Here is a 16,523-nt window from a genome sequence, read left to right as displayed (position 1 = left end):
ATTAACTAGATTTAATTCGCTATATGTTGCAGAAATAACACTAAATTTTTAGCAATTAATATCTCAAACTATTTTTCTATGCATACTTCCACTTCATATGTAAAATGATATACAGCTACGGAGAAACACTATTAGTACAAAGAAAATGCAAACCACCCAGAAATCGGCAGTATGATGACCAACGTGAGAAGCTGATCGAGTTTCAAAATTCAAAGTGCTCAGCATTTTAACACTGTGTATATACAATAAATCATTATAGACTAGGGAATATATGTCAGTTTAAAAAATCCATACTAATATTATAAATGTGGAAGTAACTCTGTCTGTTACTCTTTCACGACCAAACAGTTGAACCAATTTTGATTAAATGTAATATGGACATAGACTGAATGCTGAAGAAGAACACTGGCCACTTTAGAAAGTGTGTAGTACAATTTATTTGTTCATTTGTTTGAAGAAAAGGCTGTGAAATATGGAACAATAATTACTCTTTGAAAAAACTATTTATTCTTTGATTTTTGAACTTTCTCCCATTCCTGAAAATGCATTCATTGTTTCATATATTCTATGTAATATGATTCAACATGATAAATATACTGCTTCACAACCTTCTATGTGTTTAATCCATACTTCATTACTAATATCAGCCACAACCCCATCGCATTTTAGCCGTTGAGCATCACGCATCTCTTACAGCTTCTGAGGTGCTTGAAGACTCATGACGACAGCGTCATTTAAACACTGCACAACAAAGAGAGATACATCTGTACCTTTACATGTGGAACATGGAGGGGCTTTTGGTGAGATGATATTTGTGTTCTATTAATTATGGAATAATCAAGAATATAATGCACGCTTTCCGATTCAACATAACAAAATTAATTATGTACCTACATATCAGCACTGCATAATTTTTTTACATACGTCTTTACACCACTATACACATTGACACTTATAAATTACTAGCTTACTTACCATCACTGATCATAATGCAAACACTGATATGCGAGCCAGCTGGGGGTGATGGCTGGTAAAGAATATAAAAGAATGATCCACTGGAAACTGAGATCAGTATAACAACGGGCAAGTTGTTGAGATAAATTTAACTTACACATTGGTGTGCCTGTACAACCACCTTCCAAACTTTGTTATACAGACAGTAAACACTAATGTCTTTAAACACAATGTTACATAAATATTGAAAGACAATCCAAAAGACTGAATTAAGCTTTAACTTAATTTCTCTATTTTCCGTACTTCAAATAGGTTATACTGTAAAAGTCACATGTTTATTATTGTATGCTTAGTTCTGTATATACACAAACTAGTGGCATGGTGCTATAACTACATAAAATTGCACAATGATAATGCCCTCATGACACAGTTCATGATGCAATTAATTTACGAGTACAAAAATAGTGAAAGAGATCTTATTAGCTCTGATAATTCTCTCTTTCGACGCTGTGTCACTTTCAAAATCCCAGTTTTTCTTTTTTTTTCATACAATTAAGAAAAGAAATATATACTTGTCAAGTTTTACACACGACATTATATACTGCATGTGGTAATGAACTGCGAGGGAATCATTGATAAAATATTGTACTACTGTAAATGTGTATAACATTACTGAATTCCTAAAATCTGGATAGCCTGAAACAAATCAAGATATAACATCAGAATTAATATTACAAGCACAAGAACAAGATAAATTCATATCATTCTAGTTTTGCGTATGGCAATACATATCACTTGTGGTAATGAATTGCAACGAAATCATTGAAAACATTATCATGTAAATATTACACAAAATTCAACAAATTGTGCTGCAATTTTAACAGGAAAGGTAATGATTTTGGCACCTAGTTTTTTTTTTTTAATATAATTTAATAACATACCTGGTGAGCAGTTAAAATCCCTTGGTTTTGCAACTGACATAAGTTCTCTTTCAGAGTTGATGCATCAGAATTTGCCATTATTTTCTGAAAACATGAGTAACGTGGGAATACATTGAAAATATACATTTATAGACACAATATGGCAACTAATATGTACAGTACGAGACGGAACTTCTCTGACAAATACCTACTCTCAGGAAGAGAAATGTTTAGTATTGCCGATACACACTAATAATCGTGAAAGTAATGACACTATCCACTCTCAAAACTATTAGTTCCTTCCGTAGGGAAAACAGGATAGGTTTGGAAGGTTGAAAAACTAGGAAAGGTCATTCAGACCCTAAGATGACATGAATCCACCCACCCATAGTCTATGCAATCTGCTTTTTCTTTTTAATTTTTCCTACCTAACTCACTCTCCTCCCCAACGAAGGAAATAATATTTCGGAAAGCTACGATGGTGTCACTTTTACCTGTGTGTGTGTGTGTGTGTGTGTGTGTGTGTGTGTGTGTGTGATAATTTATTAATTTTCTTGTGTGAAATTTCCTTTGATATAGGTGACTAATATGTTTCACTTAAGTGTTGCAACAGTATTAAAACACCAGACTTTTATCCCTAGATGGGCCTGAAATTATTCATATTCTTTATCCAAATTTGACTTCTGACAAAGCAATGTGCATAAGAAAAATGCTAAAACGCACTGTTACCCCTTTCCATGATGAAGTGGTTCATAAGGAAAGTATACAACTTTTAACAGAGCTATGCAGTATGGTACCTAAAGCAAATATTTGGTCGATAGCTGTTTCAGATTTCCTGAAGCGAAACTAGTGATAATTTTATGTTTGTGTTTACAGAAACCTTAGTAATGTACAAGTTCCTAAATTAGTTTCTACAGCTAACAAGCTTGTCTAAAGTAAATTTTCATGTACAGTTGCAACATGTTAAATGAGCTGCACTTGTGAAACAATCCGGCCGTATTCTGAAAACCACAAAATTCAGGAACATTCATTAACCATTTCTGTCACTTCGACCACAAATGAAAATCAAGGCATGTGGAATAAATAAAAAAATTGAATTATTTGTAAGCAAATACAGACTGCTAATTAAAGAAAAGGTTTTGTATTTAAAAAAATATTATGAACCATTTGTGTAATTATCATAAAAAGTACGTCATAATCAAATAATGGAAAGTCCAACATGGAATAACAATAACACGGGAAGAATAGGCTGCTACTCTTCATGTAGAGCAGGCGCTGTGTCGCAAACAGGTGCAATGAAAAGAATACTAGAAATATTAAGCTTCTGGATTAGGTCCCTCCTTGGAAGTAGAACACAACACACATTCACACAAGAACAACAACTTTTACACACACAGCTACTGTCTCCAGGCACTGAAGCCAGACTGCACGCTGAACATGAAAATGCTAAGCCTATAAACATTAGGCTATGCTTTTTGAAATAATGGTCTATTATGAAACTTCCTGGCAGATTAAAACTGTGTGCCCGACCAAGACTCGAACTCAGGACCTTTGCCTTTCACGGGCAAGTGCTCTTGTAGAAGTAAAGCTGTGAGGGCCGGCTGTGAGTCGTGCTTCGGTAGCTTAGATGGTAGAGCACTTGCCCGCGAAAGGCAAAGGTCCCAAGTTCGAATCTCGGTCGGGCACACAGTTTTAATCTGCCAGGAAGTTTCATATCAGCGCACACTCCGCTGCAGAGTGAAAATCTCATTCTGGAATGGTCTATTATATTGAGAATCGTACTGGGTTCATGAACATAGCAGATATGCTGGCTGCATACACAGTTCATGCAGCTGACTGAATTTCAGTGCTCCTTATGAAAAATTTTACAACAAAATGGATGTTAGAGGCCAGCTGCATTGAGCATAATCCTCAGTCCACAGACATCAATTGTCCGTGGACCACTGATTATGCTCGTGTTTAATGGCACAAAGTTTATTCAGTAATTAAAGCAGATTCTCTCTTAAGGTCACTGATGGTCACAGAGTGCAAGAGGGTCAACTATGAAATTTTATCAAGCAAACATACAGGGCAAACAAGTGGTATCATGGGCTGGGAGGCCATAGCCTACACTCACCTGAACTCACTTCTAGTATCTGATTAGGGAACACTAAACAGAGCACCATATGAGAGAAGATCCAAAAGTAAAGAGAATTCTTAATCTGCGGGTGGATGGATGGATGGAGGAGGGATAGTGATGCATTCTTCAATCAATTGCCTGTATTACACACTGTTTTGAAACAATTTATCAACAGTCATTCTAAAGTGAGGGGTAGTTAGGTTGGCGTGATTGTTTTTGTAGACATTATTTCATGTTTCTGGTGGTTCTAGACACACACACACACACACACACACACACACACAAACGTACAATGTGGCTGGTGGGCAGTGCGTCCTCTCCTTATCAAATTCCTGGCCAGGAGTGTGATGGTGAATGCTAAGCATATTGCAGAACAATGCAAAAACTGCAATGGGCCTCTCAGAACAAGTGGTACAGGATCCTTAGCACTGGAGTCATCTTGCTGCATGATAATGCTCAGCCACACATGGCTCAGACACTACAGCTCCTGCAAGCATTCTGATGGAAGATGTTTGATAATCCATGCTACAGCCCAGACCTCACTTCCAGTGACCTCTGTTCCGGAATCTTGTAAACATTTCAATAGATTTGGAATTAAATTGGGCTATGTTTATGCTCACAATCCCAGGGAAACATACTTTATGGAAGTGCCTCGTACACACATTTCTCCTACAAGTAAACTCCATAAAATATACAAGTTGTTCTGTATTATAGATTTAGTTCTGACATTATATTTATAACAACAATAATAACAAGTATAAGGACACAAATACTCTACATCCAGACGCATAAATTGATGATCATATATTGCACTATGCAGTAACTGGCAACATGTCATGAATGTTAAATTTTTGCGACTCCTACAAAAATGAAATGACATGATACAGCTCTTAGAAATTCCATAGCTGAATGTAATGGGGAAAAAATAAAATAAAATAAGACTCTTACACCACTGTATTAATAAATAACGACTTTTCTTTATTCTGTGTAAAATAAATAGTATTTTATCTGGTTTGATCTTTATTTAGCAGCTACAGGGATTATATTCACCTCTATATCTCTACTACTCAAACTGACTTATGGTGAATGGTAGAGGGTACTTTGGGTGCCACTTTGTCTTCTCCCCTTTCCTGTTTCAGTCACGAATGACGTACAAGAAAAAGAATGTTCATAAGTCTCTATGTGAGCTCCAATACATCAAGTTTTACCTTCATGATTTTTTCCACTAGATATGGAAGAAATGTATTGGTCAACTCTTCTAGGAACATACACCCAATTTTAACAGTAAACGACATGGTGCCACATAACGCCTCTCTTGTAACACCTGCTAACTGGAGTTGGATTACAATCTTTGTGATGCTTTTGATCTTACTAAATGCATTTTCTTCTTTCCATCTTCTCAATCAGTTCAACCTGGTCAGGATTCAAGAATGAAGAACCATATTCAAGTAACAGTCTAACGACGAATTTGTGAGCTACATTCTTAATGTTTAGACTATACTTCCTGAGGATTCTTCCAATAAATCTCTGACATCCACTTTTCCTTCACTTATTTTTATGTGATCATTCAAATTTGAGTAACTCCAAATGCTTACTATCAAATTTTTAATGGGAGCCACAGCTCTCAGTGATTGTTTGGAAATCAGGTAACCATACAATTAAGCCTCTCAGATTATTTATACACAATGTGTTACATTAGTTTATGCTGAAGGTCAGCTGCCTATCCCTGCATCAAACGTCTATCCTCTGCTGGTCTTCCTAAATTTTGCTATGATTTTCTACTCTTCAAGACAGTCACAAAGTTGGCCTCATATTCCATAAGCTTGTATTTTCTTCATTAAGTGACAGTGTGTAAGTATACTGAATGGATCCTGAAATTTCTACCACACGATTCTAGTATCTATTGCCTACTGGGTCTCATCAACAGAGCCAGCTGGGTTGCACATAATTACTGTTTGTGGAAAATGTGTTGATTCCTTCAGAGTAGCTATTTGTATCCATATAGGTCGTAGTATGCATCTGTTCAACAACTTATCTTGAAAAATGGAATGACCTGTATGTTTTTCCTATACTTGAATGTTTAGTTGCTCAAACAACAAGTCGAAGAGGAATAAGTTCAGAATTTTTAGCATACTGCAGCCCCGTCAGAAACTGTGATAGACTAATATATTGAAAAATCCGTCTCAGTTGCAAAAATTTCCTGGTCTTTACCCAGGTTTTGGCTAGATTAATCTAGCTTTCTTCAGAAGCATAAAATGCCAGGGTAAGGCACAGTCAACATTAAAAATAACCTATTGTACCATGGTACCATGTCGACTTAAAATTACTTAACTGCAGTCCAGTCCCGGCATCACTTCACCACGCGGTCAGTTGGCAGTGGCATCTATGTTGGCACTGATCATTGCATGCGGAATTGCACTGAGCACATAGCAACTTGTGCACGTGCGCATACGGAGAGTCAACGCTGTATATCATTGGCTGTCTGTATAGCACGTGTTGGGAGCTGAAAACCATAATTGTAAGCAAACTAAGCATTATGTAGATGAAGTCCCTAAGTGTATTAACTATACACAAATTATATTAAATGGTAGGAAATTTACTTGGTTGGTTATATAAGGTTTCAGGATAACCTTTATGACTTTAATCACTTATGGTCATCGTGTAAAGTATCCCCACCAAACGTGACTAATAGTGGGCACCTTACTTGTCTCACTTGTTTAAAACCTTTTCATTATCTGTGATTTAATTAGGGTGTAACTGGGCGTACAGTGCCCATCATCACACTGAACTACTATTGACCAACATAGATCAAGCATATTAATTAAAGTGTGGCGGAAGGTACAACATCTCCATCATAACGCTTATGTGCTATTGACCGATATAGGTCAAGTGTACTAACATATAATCTAGAATGCATCTTTGACGGGAATAACCTTCCACAGGTAACATTGTAAGTCACGTGATGTGTGTGTAACATTATCGTTACCATTGAAAGGGGAAATATTTAAAGCAACTAAGTTTTACTTTACTGTGCTGCATAATTGTTAAATTCAACTATAATGGCGTCCAAACTCTTGTGAAAGAGTAGTGGGCCAAACTTAAATTTAAAGGGAAGCGTGAGGATTGATGTCTGAACGTGGTATACGGCGACCAAGAGAAATATGGTGGTCGATGTAATAGGGATAAATTAAACCAAACGTAACAAAGATTGGAAACCTTCGAAAAAGTTTTTTTATTTCTTTATTGGATAGCAAGTGTTTAAAAATTTGCATCTCCTCTAGAATATCTAGCCTTGCTCCTTTTACCTCACAGTGCAACAGCTCAGTATTAGTTGGAGGATTGGGTGCATGGGCCATTTGCACAAGGTGCTCGGCGAAAGTCGAACCCCGTGTGCAGTCACTACTTCTTGTTGGAATATGTTCTTTGTATCTTGCTGACAATGCTCTCCCTGTTTGACCGATGTAAAAGCTAGGGCACTCACCGCATGTGACTTTATAAACCCCGGAGAGAGATAGTTTGTCCTTAGCTATTTTTAAAGAGTGGATTAAATTTTTCTTAAGGCTGTTATTGGTAGCATATGTTGCCTTATAATCACGGTTCTTTAGAATTTGCCATATTCTGTATGAAGCTTTATCTATAAAAGGAATGGAGATTAGGTTCGCATGGTTATCATCTGATGTGGTACCTAATGTAGATGAAGTCATGCTTCGGTTTTATTTACTCTCTTGTTATAGAGTTATCTTACAATTTCTAGTTTATACCCATTATTTCAGGCAATCATTTCGACTGTTAATAATTCGTTCTCCAATGCCTTAGTAGAAAGGCCAGATTTTTTCAGCATTCAATGAACTCCACGATAAGATAAATTTCACTCTCAAAATGGAAGCTGCCAATAGAACGCTGAATTATCTAGACCTCAATCTCACTATAGTAGACAAACGTTCAGAGTCTTTAGAAAATGTACCTTCTCTGGCAATATCATACCAGCTGACTCAGTACACCCACAATTTCATAAAATGGTCTTCTTTCATTCCAGTTTACATAGAGTACTCGCTATTCCCCTTTCTACTAAGGCATTGGAGAACGAATTATTAACCTCTAAGTGATTGCTGAAAATAATGGGTATAAACTAGAAATTGTTAGGTAACTCTATAACAAGAGAGTAAATAAAAAGAGAAGCACGATTTCATCTACATTAGGTACCACATCAAATGATAACCATGCAAACCTAATCTCCATTCCTTTTATAGGTAAAGCTTCATACAGAATATGGCAAATTCTAAAGAACCATGATTATAAGGCAACATATGCTACCAATAACAGCCTTAAGAAAAATTTAATCCACTCTTTAAAAATAGCTAAGGACGAACTGTCTCTCTCCGGGGTTTATAAAGTCACATGCGCGAGTGCCCTAGCTTTTACATCGGCCAAACAGGGAGAGCATTGTCAGCAAGATATAAAGAACATATTCCAACAAGAAGTAGTGGCTGCACACGGGGTTCGACTTTCGCCGAGCACCTTGTCCAAATGGCCCATGCACCGAATCCTCCAACTAATACTGACAAGGGAACCTCCCCATCGCACCCCCCCTCAGATTTAGTTATAAGTTGGCACAGGGATAGGCCTGTCATGTGGCGCACATGCAGTCACCAGTGTCGTATAGAATATATCAGACGTGTTTTCCTGTGGAGGAATCGGTTGACCTATGACCTTGCGATCAAATGTTTTCGGTTCCTATTGGACAGGCACGTCCTTTCGTCTACTAATCGTACGGTTCTTTCAATGGTAACGATAATGTTACACGCACATCACGTGATTTACAAAGTTACCTGTGGAAGATTATTCTCGTCAAAGGTACATTCCAGATTATATGTTGGTACACTTGACCTATGTCGGTCAATAGCACATAAGCGTGATGACGGAGATGATGTACCCTCCACCACACTTTAATTAATATGCTCGACCCATGTCGATCAATAGCAGTTAAGTGTGACGACGGGCATTGTACACCCAGTTACACCCTAATTACATCACAGATAATGATAAGGTTTTAAATAAGTGAGACAAGTAAGGTGCCCACTACTAGTCACGTTTGGTGGGGATACTTTACATGATGACCATATGTGCTTAAAGTCATAAAGGTTATCCTTAAACCTTATATACCCAACCAAGTAAATTTCCTACCATTTAATATAATTTGCGTATGGTTAATACACTTAGGGACTTCATCTACATAATGCTTAGTTTGCTTACAATTATAGCTTTCAGCTCCTAACACTTGATATACAGACAGCCAATGATATACAGCATTGACTCTCCGTATGTGCATGCGCACAAGCTGCTATGTGCTCAGTGCAATTCCGCATGCAACGATCAGTGCCAACGTAGTTGCTGCTGCCAACCGACCGCGTGGTGAAGTGATGCCGAGGCTGGACTACAGTTAAGCAGTTATAATTCGACATGGTACCACGGAACTATAGGTTTTAATTTTTAATGTTGACTGTGCCTTACTCTGGCATGTTATAGTAATTTTTTGCTTCTGAAGAAGGCTATATTAATCTACCCAAAACCTGGATAAAGATCAGGAAATATTTCGCAACTGAGGCGGATTTTTCAATATATTAGGAGTAAGTTCTTTCACATACTCTATATAGAACTGTATAGGTTCTCCATCAGATCCATTTGTGTTTCATCTGTTGAGATATATCGGTTAATTTCTTACCCTTTGGTCACTTATACTGACATCTGTAACTTTAGGTCCATGTAATGACAAACGAGGAAGCACAATAGACTCTTCCTCGGTAAAAGCTTTATAACTCAGCTATCAACCCTCCGCACATCTATCCCATCCCTCAGAACTTGGCTCAGCACATATCTGTCTTAGGGCTTCTTGCACAACATTCCTGTACTTTGCCCATTTATATGTAACATTTTCATCATCAGAGATGCATGTTTCATGCTGACTGCTCTGGTAATCTGAATTTTGTTTCTTTCGCACTTACTAAGAAAAAAATATCCCTTAGTCAGTGATGCTATAATGGCCTTATGACCACCGATTCCCCTCTCTGCGTTAATTGAATTGAAAAATGCCTTGTCCTGTTTGTAACTGCAAGACCAAAGAAATCACCCTAATGAATCAGTTCTCTCATTGTTCAAAGCATAAACCAGGCTGAAAGTTAGTTCATAGAATAACATCAGTGTTCTTGAGGAACCTCACATCCACTGCCTGGGGAGCAAGTCCTTCCGTCCTCAGAATTTCGGCTCCTGCTTTGTGTGCGTCCACTGCAAAGTATGCTTCACCTGGGTGGAGTGCATCCACACACACCAAACAGGTTGATATTGCAATCAATGAGACCATCCGTATCTTGTCACGATGTTTGAAGCCAACTCCAGTCAATAAAATCTACACGATTGTTGGAATAGCTCCACCCACTACTAGAAGGTCTGCTGCTGCTGATGTAGAGAGGGCTAAGAAAACTTATGATTCCCGACATTCACTGCATGATCATCAGTCTGTAGTCCGTTGACTGAAGTCGAGAAAGAGCTTCATCGCCAGGACTCAACCACTAGAGGGAACACCAGCGTCTGACCACATCACCAGGTGGAAGAGCAAGCTACCACCTGATATCCCTGTAATGGAAGAGCTAGCTCCAGGAAATGATTTGCCCTACCCTATTTGGAGATTGCTCATTCGTCTTATGGTGGGTGTTCCTCTTTGCAAGACCAACATGCAAAAATGGGGCATTCTTCCAGGTGATGGAGATACATCCTGCAAGTGCGGAACAACACAAGACCTGGACCACCTGCTAATTTGTCCTCAACTTTAACAGCCTTGCACAACACAGTACCCGATTGAGGGAAACAACATGGCCATCAGAGTTGCTACCTTCTGGAAATGCTGACTGGACATAGAAATGAATGAATGAATTGCTCAAGGCAGTTTTTGGGTAGGGCCCTCAGAACAATATCATACAGATTCTCGTCCCTATCAGCCACATCTACTATCGGAAATCGCATTCTGTAGCCAGTAAGTTATACTATGATACTATGAGATGAGCAGAAATTTAAGTGCCACCTTCTCCAAGCTTTCTCGGAAATATGTGGTTATGTGGTAGTGTGATTTGAGTTGTAGACAACAGTCCACAAGATCCATTTGTTAATCATTAATCATTTTGTCTTGCAATAAATATATTGGACACTAACAAAAATAAAAGAGCTTCATATTGCACTTTCAAGATTACCTGTACATAACGATGTTGGTCACTTCTCAGCAATGGCAGAATTGCTGCTGCCATATGCAGGATTTTTGTGCGTAGACAGTGGTCAAATATTTCTTCAAATTTCATGTAGTTAATGACAGGACAAGTCTGCAACTTCACAAGGCTCTCAAAGCAAGACAACTTCTGTTCATTTGTTAATGGAAACTCAGCTGAAAAGTAAAAGAGATTTATATCATACATGTTCTGCTTTTGAAATGTGGGCTGGGTATGTACTCCACCTACCTTTCATGAAAGGTTGAATTATGATGTAATTCCATGCTTGTATTAGCCCAGAGCAGCCCATGATGTGACTGTGTTCTGTAAGTTGTGGCAGATATTCTTCAAGTTCTAGCATCTGTAATGCATACAGCATGTAAATAAATTTAAATTACTCTATTTCCTTCTGGTCAAAAGAATTTGAAATGCAGTATTTTCACTAGGGAAAGGTACTACATCACGAACATTCTGTGTTGTGGTTGGATATAACAGAAGTGGGATATCCCTGTTACCGTTGTTATTATTGTTGTTGTTGTGGTCTTCAGTCCTGATGCAGCTCTCCATGCTAATCTATCCTGTGCAAGCTTCTTGATCTCCCAGTACTTACTGCAACCTACATCCTTCTGAATCTGCTTAGTGTATTTATCTCTTGGTCTCCCTCTACGATTTTTACCCTCCAATGGTAAATTTGTGATCCCTTGGTGCCTCAGAACATGTCCTACCAACCAGTCCCTTCTTGTCAAGTTGTGCCACAAGCTCCTCTTCTCCCCAATTCTATTCAATACCACCTCATTAGTTATGTGATCTACCCATCTAATCTTCAGCATTCTTCTGTAGCACCACATTTCGAAAGCTTCTATTCTCTTCTTGTCTAAACTATTTACCGTCCATGTTTCACTTCCATACATGGCTACACTCCATACAAATATTTTCAGAAACGACTTCCTGACACTTAAATCTATACTCAATGTTAACAAATTTCTTTTCTTCAGAAACGCTTTCCTTGCCATTGCCAGTCTACATTTTATATCCTCTCTACTTCGACCATCATCAGTTATTTTGCTCCCCAAATGGCAAAACTCCTTTACTACTTTAAGTGTCTCATTTCCTAATCTAATTCTCTCAGCATCACCCGACTTAATTCGACTACATTCCATTATCCTCCTTTCAAGACCCTGTCCATTCTGTTCAACTGCTCTTCCAAGTCCTTTGCTGTCTCTGACAGAATTACAATGTCATCGGCGAACCTCGAAGTTTTTATTTCTTCTCCATGGATTTTAATTCATACTCCAAATTTTTCTTTTGTTTCCTTTACTGCTTGCTCAATATACAGATTGAATAACATCAGGGAGAGGCTACAACCCTGTCTCACTCCCTTGCCAACCACTGCTTCCCTTTCATGTCCCTCAACTCTTATATCTGCCATCTGGTTTCTGGACAAATTGTAAATAGCCTTTTGCTCCCTGTATTTTACCCCTGCCCCCTTTAGAATTTGAAAGAGTATTCCTGTCAACATTGTCAAAAGCTTTCTCTCAGTCTACAAATGCTAGAAACGTAGGTTTGCCTTTTCTTAATCTTTCTTCTAAGATAAGTCGTAAGGTAAGTACTGCCTCACGTGTTCCAATATTTCTACGGAATCCAAATTGATCTTCCCCGAGGTCGGCTTCTACCGGTTTTTCCATTCGTCTGTAAAGAATTCATGTTAGTATTTTGCAGCTGTGACTTATTAAACTGATAGTTCGGTAATTTTCACATCTGTCAACACCTGCTTTCTTTGGGATTGGAATAATTATATTCTTCTTGAAGTCTGAGGGTATTTCACCTGTCTCATACATCTTGCTCACCAGATGGTAGAGTTTTGTCATGACTGGCTCTCCCAAGGCCGTCAGTAGTTCCAATGGAATGTTGTCTACTCGCTGCAACTGAACTCGGGCTCGTTTACTACCTATTTTTCACGTGGCTCATCTGTAAAGGGGGTTGGTAGTAAACGGTTGCATTTGCGCCCCTATTATTGAGTCTGATATTGGCTGGCTATTGAAGAGCAGTGAATTTAACTATATACGTTCAGATTGAAACTTATTTATTCAAAAGAAACACTTTAACGTTGTGGCCATGCATTTTTAAGTTCACAGATAATAATCGGTGCAATTCGTACACTGTTTGTCTCACACCCACACACTTTCACTTTGTTCCTTCGCATACCCTGGCGTCCATGCTTGCACTCGCGGCACTTTGCCGCTCCCAACCCGCCACCACAACGGCCAACGACCAAAGACCTCGATTTTCCCGCTCACATCCACAGTCTTGAGTCGGGCCACATGACACCACAGTAGTCAAAATAATTGCTAAACATGGCCACAATTCGTTTACAGTATTTTATAATATTTAAATACTTAAATCTAAATACATTATATAATTTTACAAATTATCACCACACTTATATAATTCGTTGCAATTGAAAGAAAACCAAAACACTATCCAACGGAACTACAACGTCCATCAAAACACAAACAAATATTTTCCGGTCTATTTTTGCCCAGCATATTATCTCTGCTGCCGTGCTTTAAATTTTAAATTACTTGAAAGAGTTCCATATTATCCCCTGTTACCTTACATCGCGGAGCCTTGTTTCGACTCAGGTCTTTCAGTGCTCTGTCAAACTCTTCACGCAGTATCGTATCTCCCATTTCATCTTCATCTACATCCTCTTCCATTTCCATAATATTGTCCTCAAGTACATCGCCCTTGTATAGACCCTCTATATACTCCTTCCACCTTTCTAATTTCCCTTCTTTCCTTAGAACTGGGTTTCCATCTGAGCTCTTGATATTCTTACAAGTGGCTCTCTTTTCTCCAAAGGTCTCTTTAATTTTCCTGTAGGCTATATCTATCTTAACCCTAGTGAGATAAGCCTCTCGATCCTTTCCATTGTCCTCTAGCCATCCCTGCTTAGCCATTTTGCACTTCCATGCGATCTCATTTTTGAGACGTTTGTATTCCTTTTTGCCTGCTTCATTTACTGTGTTTTTATATTTTCTCCTTTCATCAATTAAATTCAATATTTCTTCTGTTACCCAAGGATTTCTACTAGCCCTCGTCTTTTTACGTACTTGATCCTCTGCTGCCTTCACTACATCATCTCTCAAAGCTACCCATTCTTCTTCTACTGTATTTCTTTCCCCCATTCCTGTCAATTGTTCCCTTATGCTCTCCCTGAAACTCTGTACAACCTCTGGTTTAGTCAGTTTATCCAGGTCCAATCTTCTTAAATTCCCACTTTTTTGCAGTTTCTTCAGTTTTAATCTACAGTTCATAACCAATAGATTGTGGTCAGAGTCCACATCTGCCCCTGGAAATGCCTTACAATTTAAAACCTGGTTCCTAAATTTCTGTCTTACCATTATATACTGTATCTGATATCTTCTAGTATCTCCAGGATTCTTCCATGTATACAACCTTCTTTCATGATTCTTGAACCAGGTGTTAGCTATGATTAAATTATGCTCTGTGCAAAATTCTACCAGACGGCTTCCTCTTTCATTTCTTACCCCCAATCCATATTCACCTACTATGTTTCCTTCTCTCCCTTTTCCTACTCTCTAATTCCAGTCACCCATGACTATTAAATTTTCGTCTCCCTTCACTACCTGAATAATTTCTTTTATCTCATCACACATTTCATCAATTTCTTCATCATCTGCAGAGCTAGTTGGCATATAAACTTGTACTACTGTAGCAGGCATGGGCTTCGTGTCTATCTTGGCCACAATAATGTGTTCGCTATGCTGTTTGTAGTAGCTTACCCACACTCCTATTTTTTTTATTCATTATTAAACCTACTCCTGCATTACCCCTATTTGATTTTGTATTTATAACCCTGTATTCACCTGACCAGAAGTCTTGTTCTCCCTGCCACTGAAGTTCACTAATTCCCACCATACCTAACTTTAACCTATCCATTTCCCTTTTTAAATTTTCTAACCTACCTGCCCGATTAAGGGATCTGACATTCCACACTCCGATCCGTAGAACGCCAGTTTTCTTTCTCTTGATAACGATGTTCTCTTGAGTAGTCCCCGCCTGGAGATCCGAATGGGGGACTATTTTACCTCCAGAATATTTTACTCAAGAGGACGCCATCATCATTTAAAGCTGCATGCCCTCGGGAAAAATTACGGCTGCAGTTTCCCCTTGCTTTCAGCTATTCGCAGTACCAGCACAGAAAGGCCGTTTTGGTTAGTGTTACAAGGCCAGATTAGTTAATCATCCCGACTGTTGCCCCTGTAATTACTGAAAAGGCTGCTGCCCCTCTTCAGGAACCACAGGTTTTTCTGGCCTCTCAACAAATGCCATTATATTCATAATTAAACTTTTGAATCACGATAATTTAAAAAGGACATGGTATAACAGAGTTGAAAACTAACACCAGTACCTGCTGTGAGGGTACAATGTCATCTGACTTATGTCGTAGGAGGTGTAGATTTTTTGTTGTAAATTCCACACATTTCATACTTGCATAATGGGGGTCAAGAACTTAAGCATTACATATACATACAACAGCTCAGCAAATCAGCAAGTGTAGAGCACTGCCTTGATACTGGCCATCACAGTAAAGACTTTGGCATCCATTCTATCTACGACAGTGATATAAGGGAATGTATTGACATTAAACTGGCATATGGACTTATGAAGGTAGATAGAACCTTTTGTTTGTAGGCTGTGTGGGACCCTGGTCTTTCCCTTGAACGTCACAGGGATGAAGTAAGCACACTCCTCCACTTATCCTATCGATAAACCTCAGCAGTTGTTATCTGTGGTAGGGAGCAGTGCTAGTGTCAACTATGTTAAGTATACCTTGCTGTACAGGCTCTTAATGTGGTCCACACCTCCATAGGCTTGCCCAACTGCAGTTTTATATTGTTGAGAGCCAGCAGATTAGGTTTCAGGTAAGGTTTTTGACAAATTTACCAGGTGGCATTACTGGATTTATAAAACACATACACTGTGAAAAGCTTGAAGTTTGCAAAAGCACATGCAATTAATCCCTTTGCACAATGATTGTGGACGTCTCATGCAGAAGCATGTTATCTGTGAAATCATAACCAGCTTACGTATTAATGACTCGTCTCAACAGCAGAAAATTAGTGTAACTTTTGTTACAGAATATTACTCTAATCTGAATAGTTCAGCCACCTTTCTGTTAGCATTTAAGTTTTCTTGTAACAGAGCTTCAAATCATCATTGTTCCAATATACCTGAGTGCCTGCTTCACTC

The 16,523-nt window shown here is 38.5% G+C and overlaps 1 protein-coding gene across 1 annotated transcript in view; it reads right to left on the bottom strand.

Annotated features, from left to right (window-relative positions):
• Positions 1-1,270: 1,270 nt before the first annotated feature.
• Positions 1,271-16,523, bottom strand: part of LOC124776022 — a 290,423-nt gene continuing 275,170 nt past the window's right edge. Inside the window, exons 25-28 of the mRNA XM_047250863.1 lie at positions 11,496-11,607; positions 11,235-11,422; positions 1,896-1,979; positions 1,271-1,650 (exon numbers count right to left, since the gene is read on the bottom strand). Of these exons, the coding sequence (XP_047106819.1) occupies positions 1,624-1,650; positions 1,896-1,979; positions 11,235-11,422; positions 11,496-11,607 (411 nt within the window). The 3' untranslated portion in view covers positions 1,271-1,623. The remainder of the gene's footprint in view (positions 1,651-1,895; positions 1,980-11,234; positions 11,423-11,495; positions 11,608-16,523) is intronic.

Source organism: Schistocerca piceifrons, chromosome 2 (assembly GCF_021461385.2).
Source record: "Schistocerca piceifrons isolate TAMUIC-IGC-003096 chromosome 2, iqSchPice1.1, whole genome shotgun sequence".
Classification (NCBI taxonomy): Eukaryota; Metazoa; Arthropoda; class Insecta; order Orthoptera; family Acrididae; genus Schistocerca; species Schistocerca piceifrons.
The sequence above is the reverse complement of the archived record's forward strand: the minus strand, read 5'-3'. Positions and strand labels throughout refer to the sequence as shown.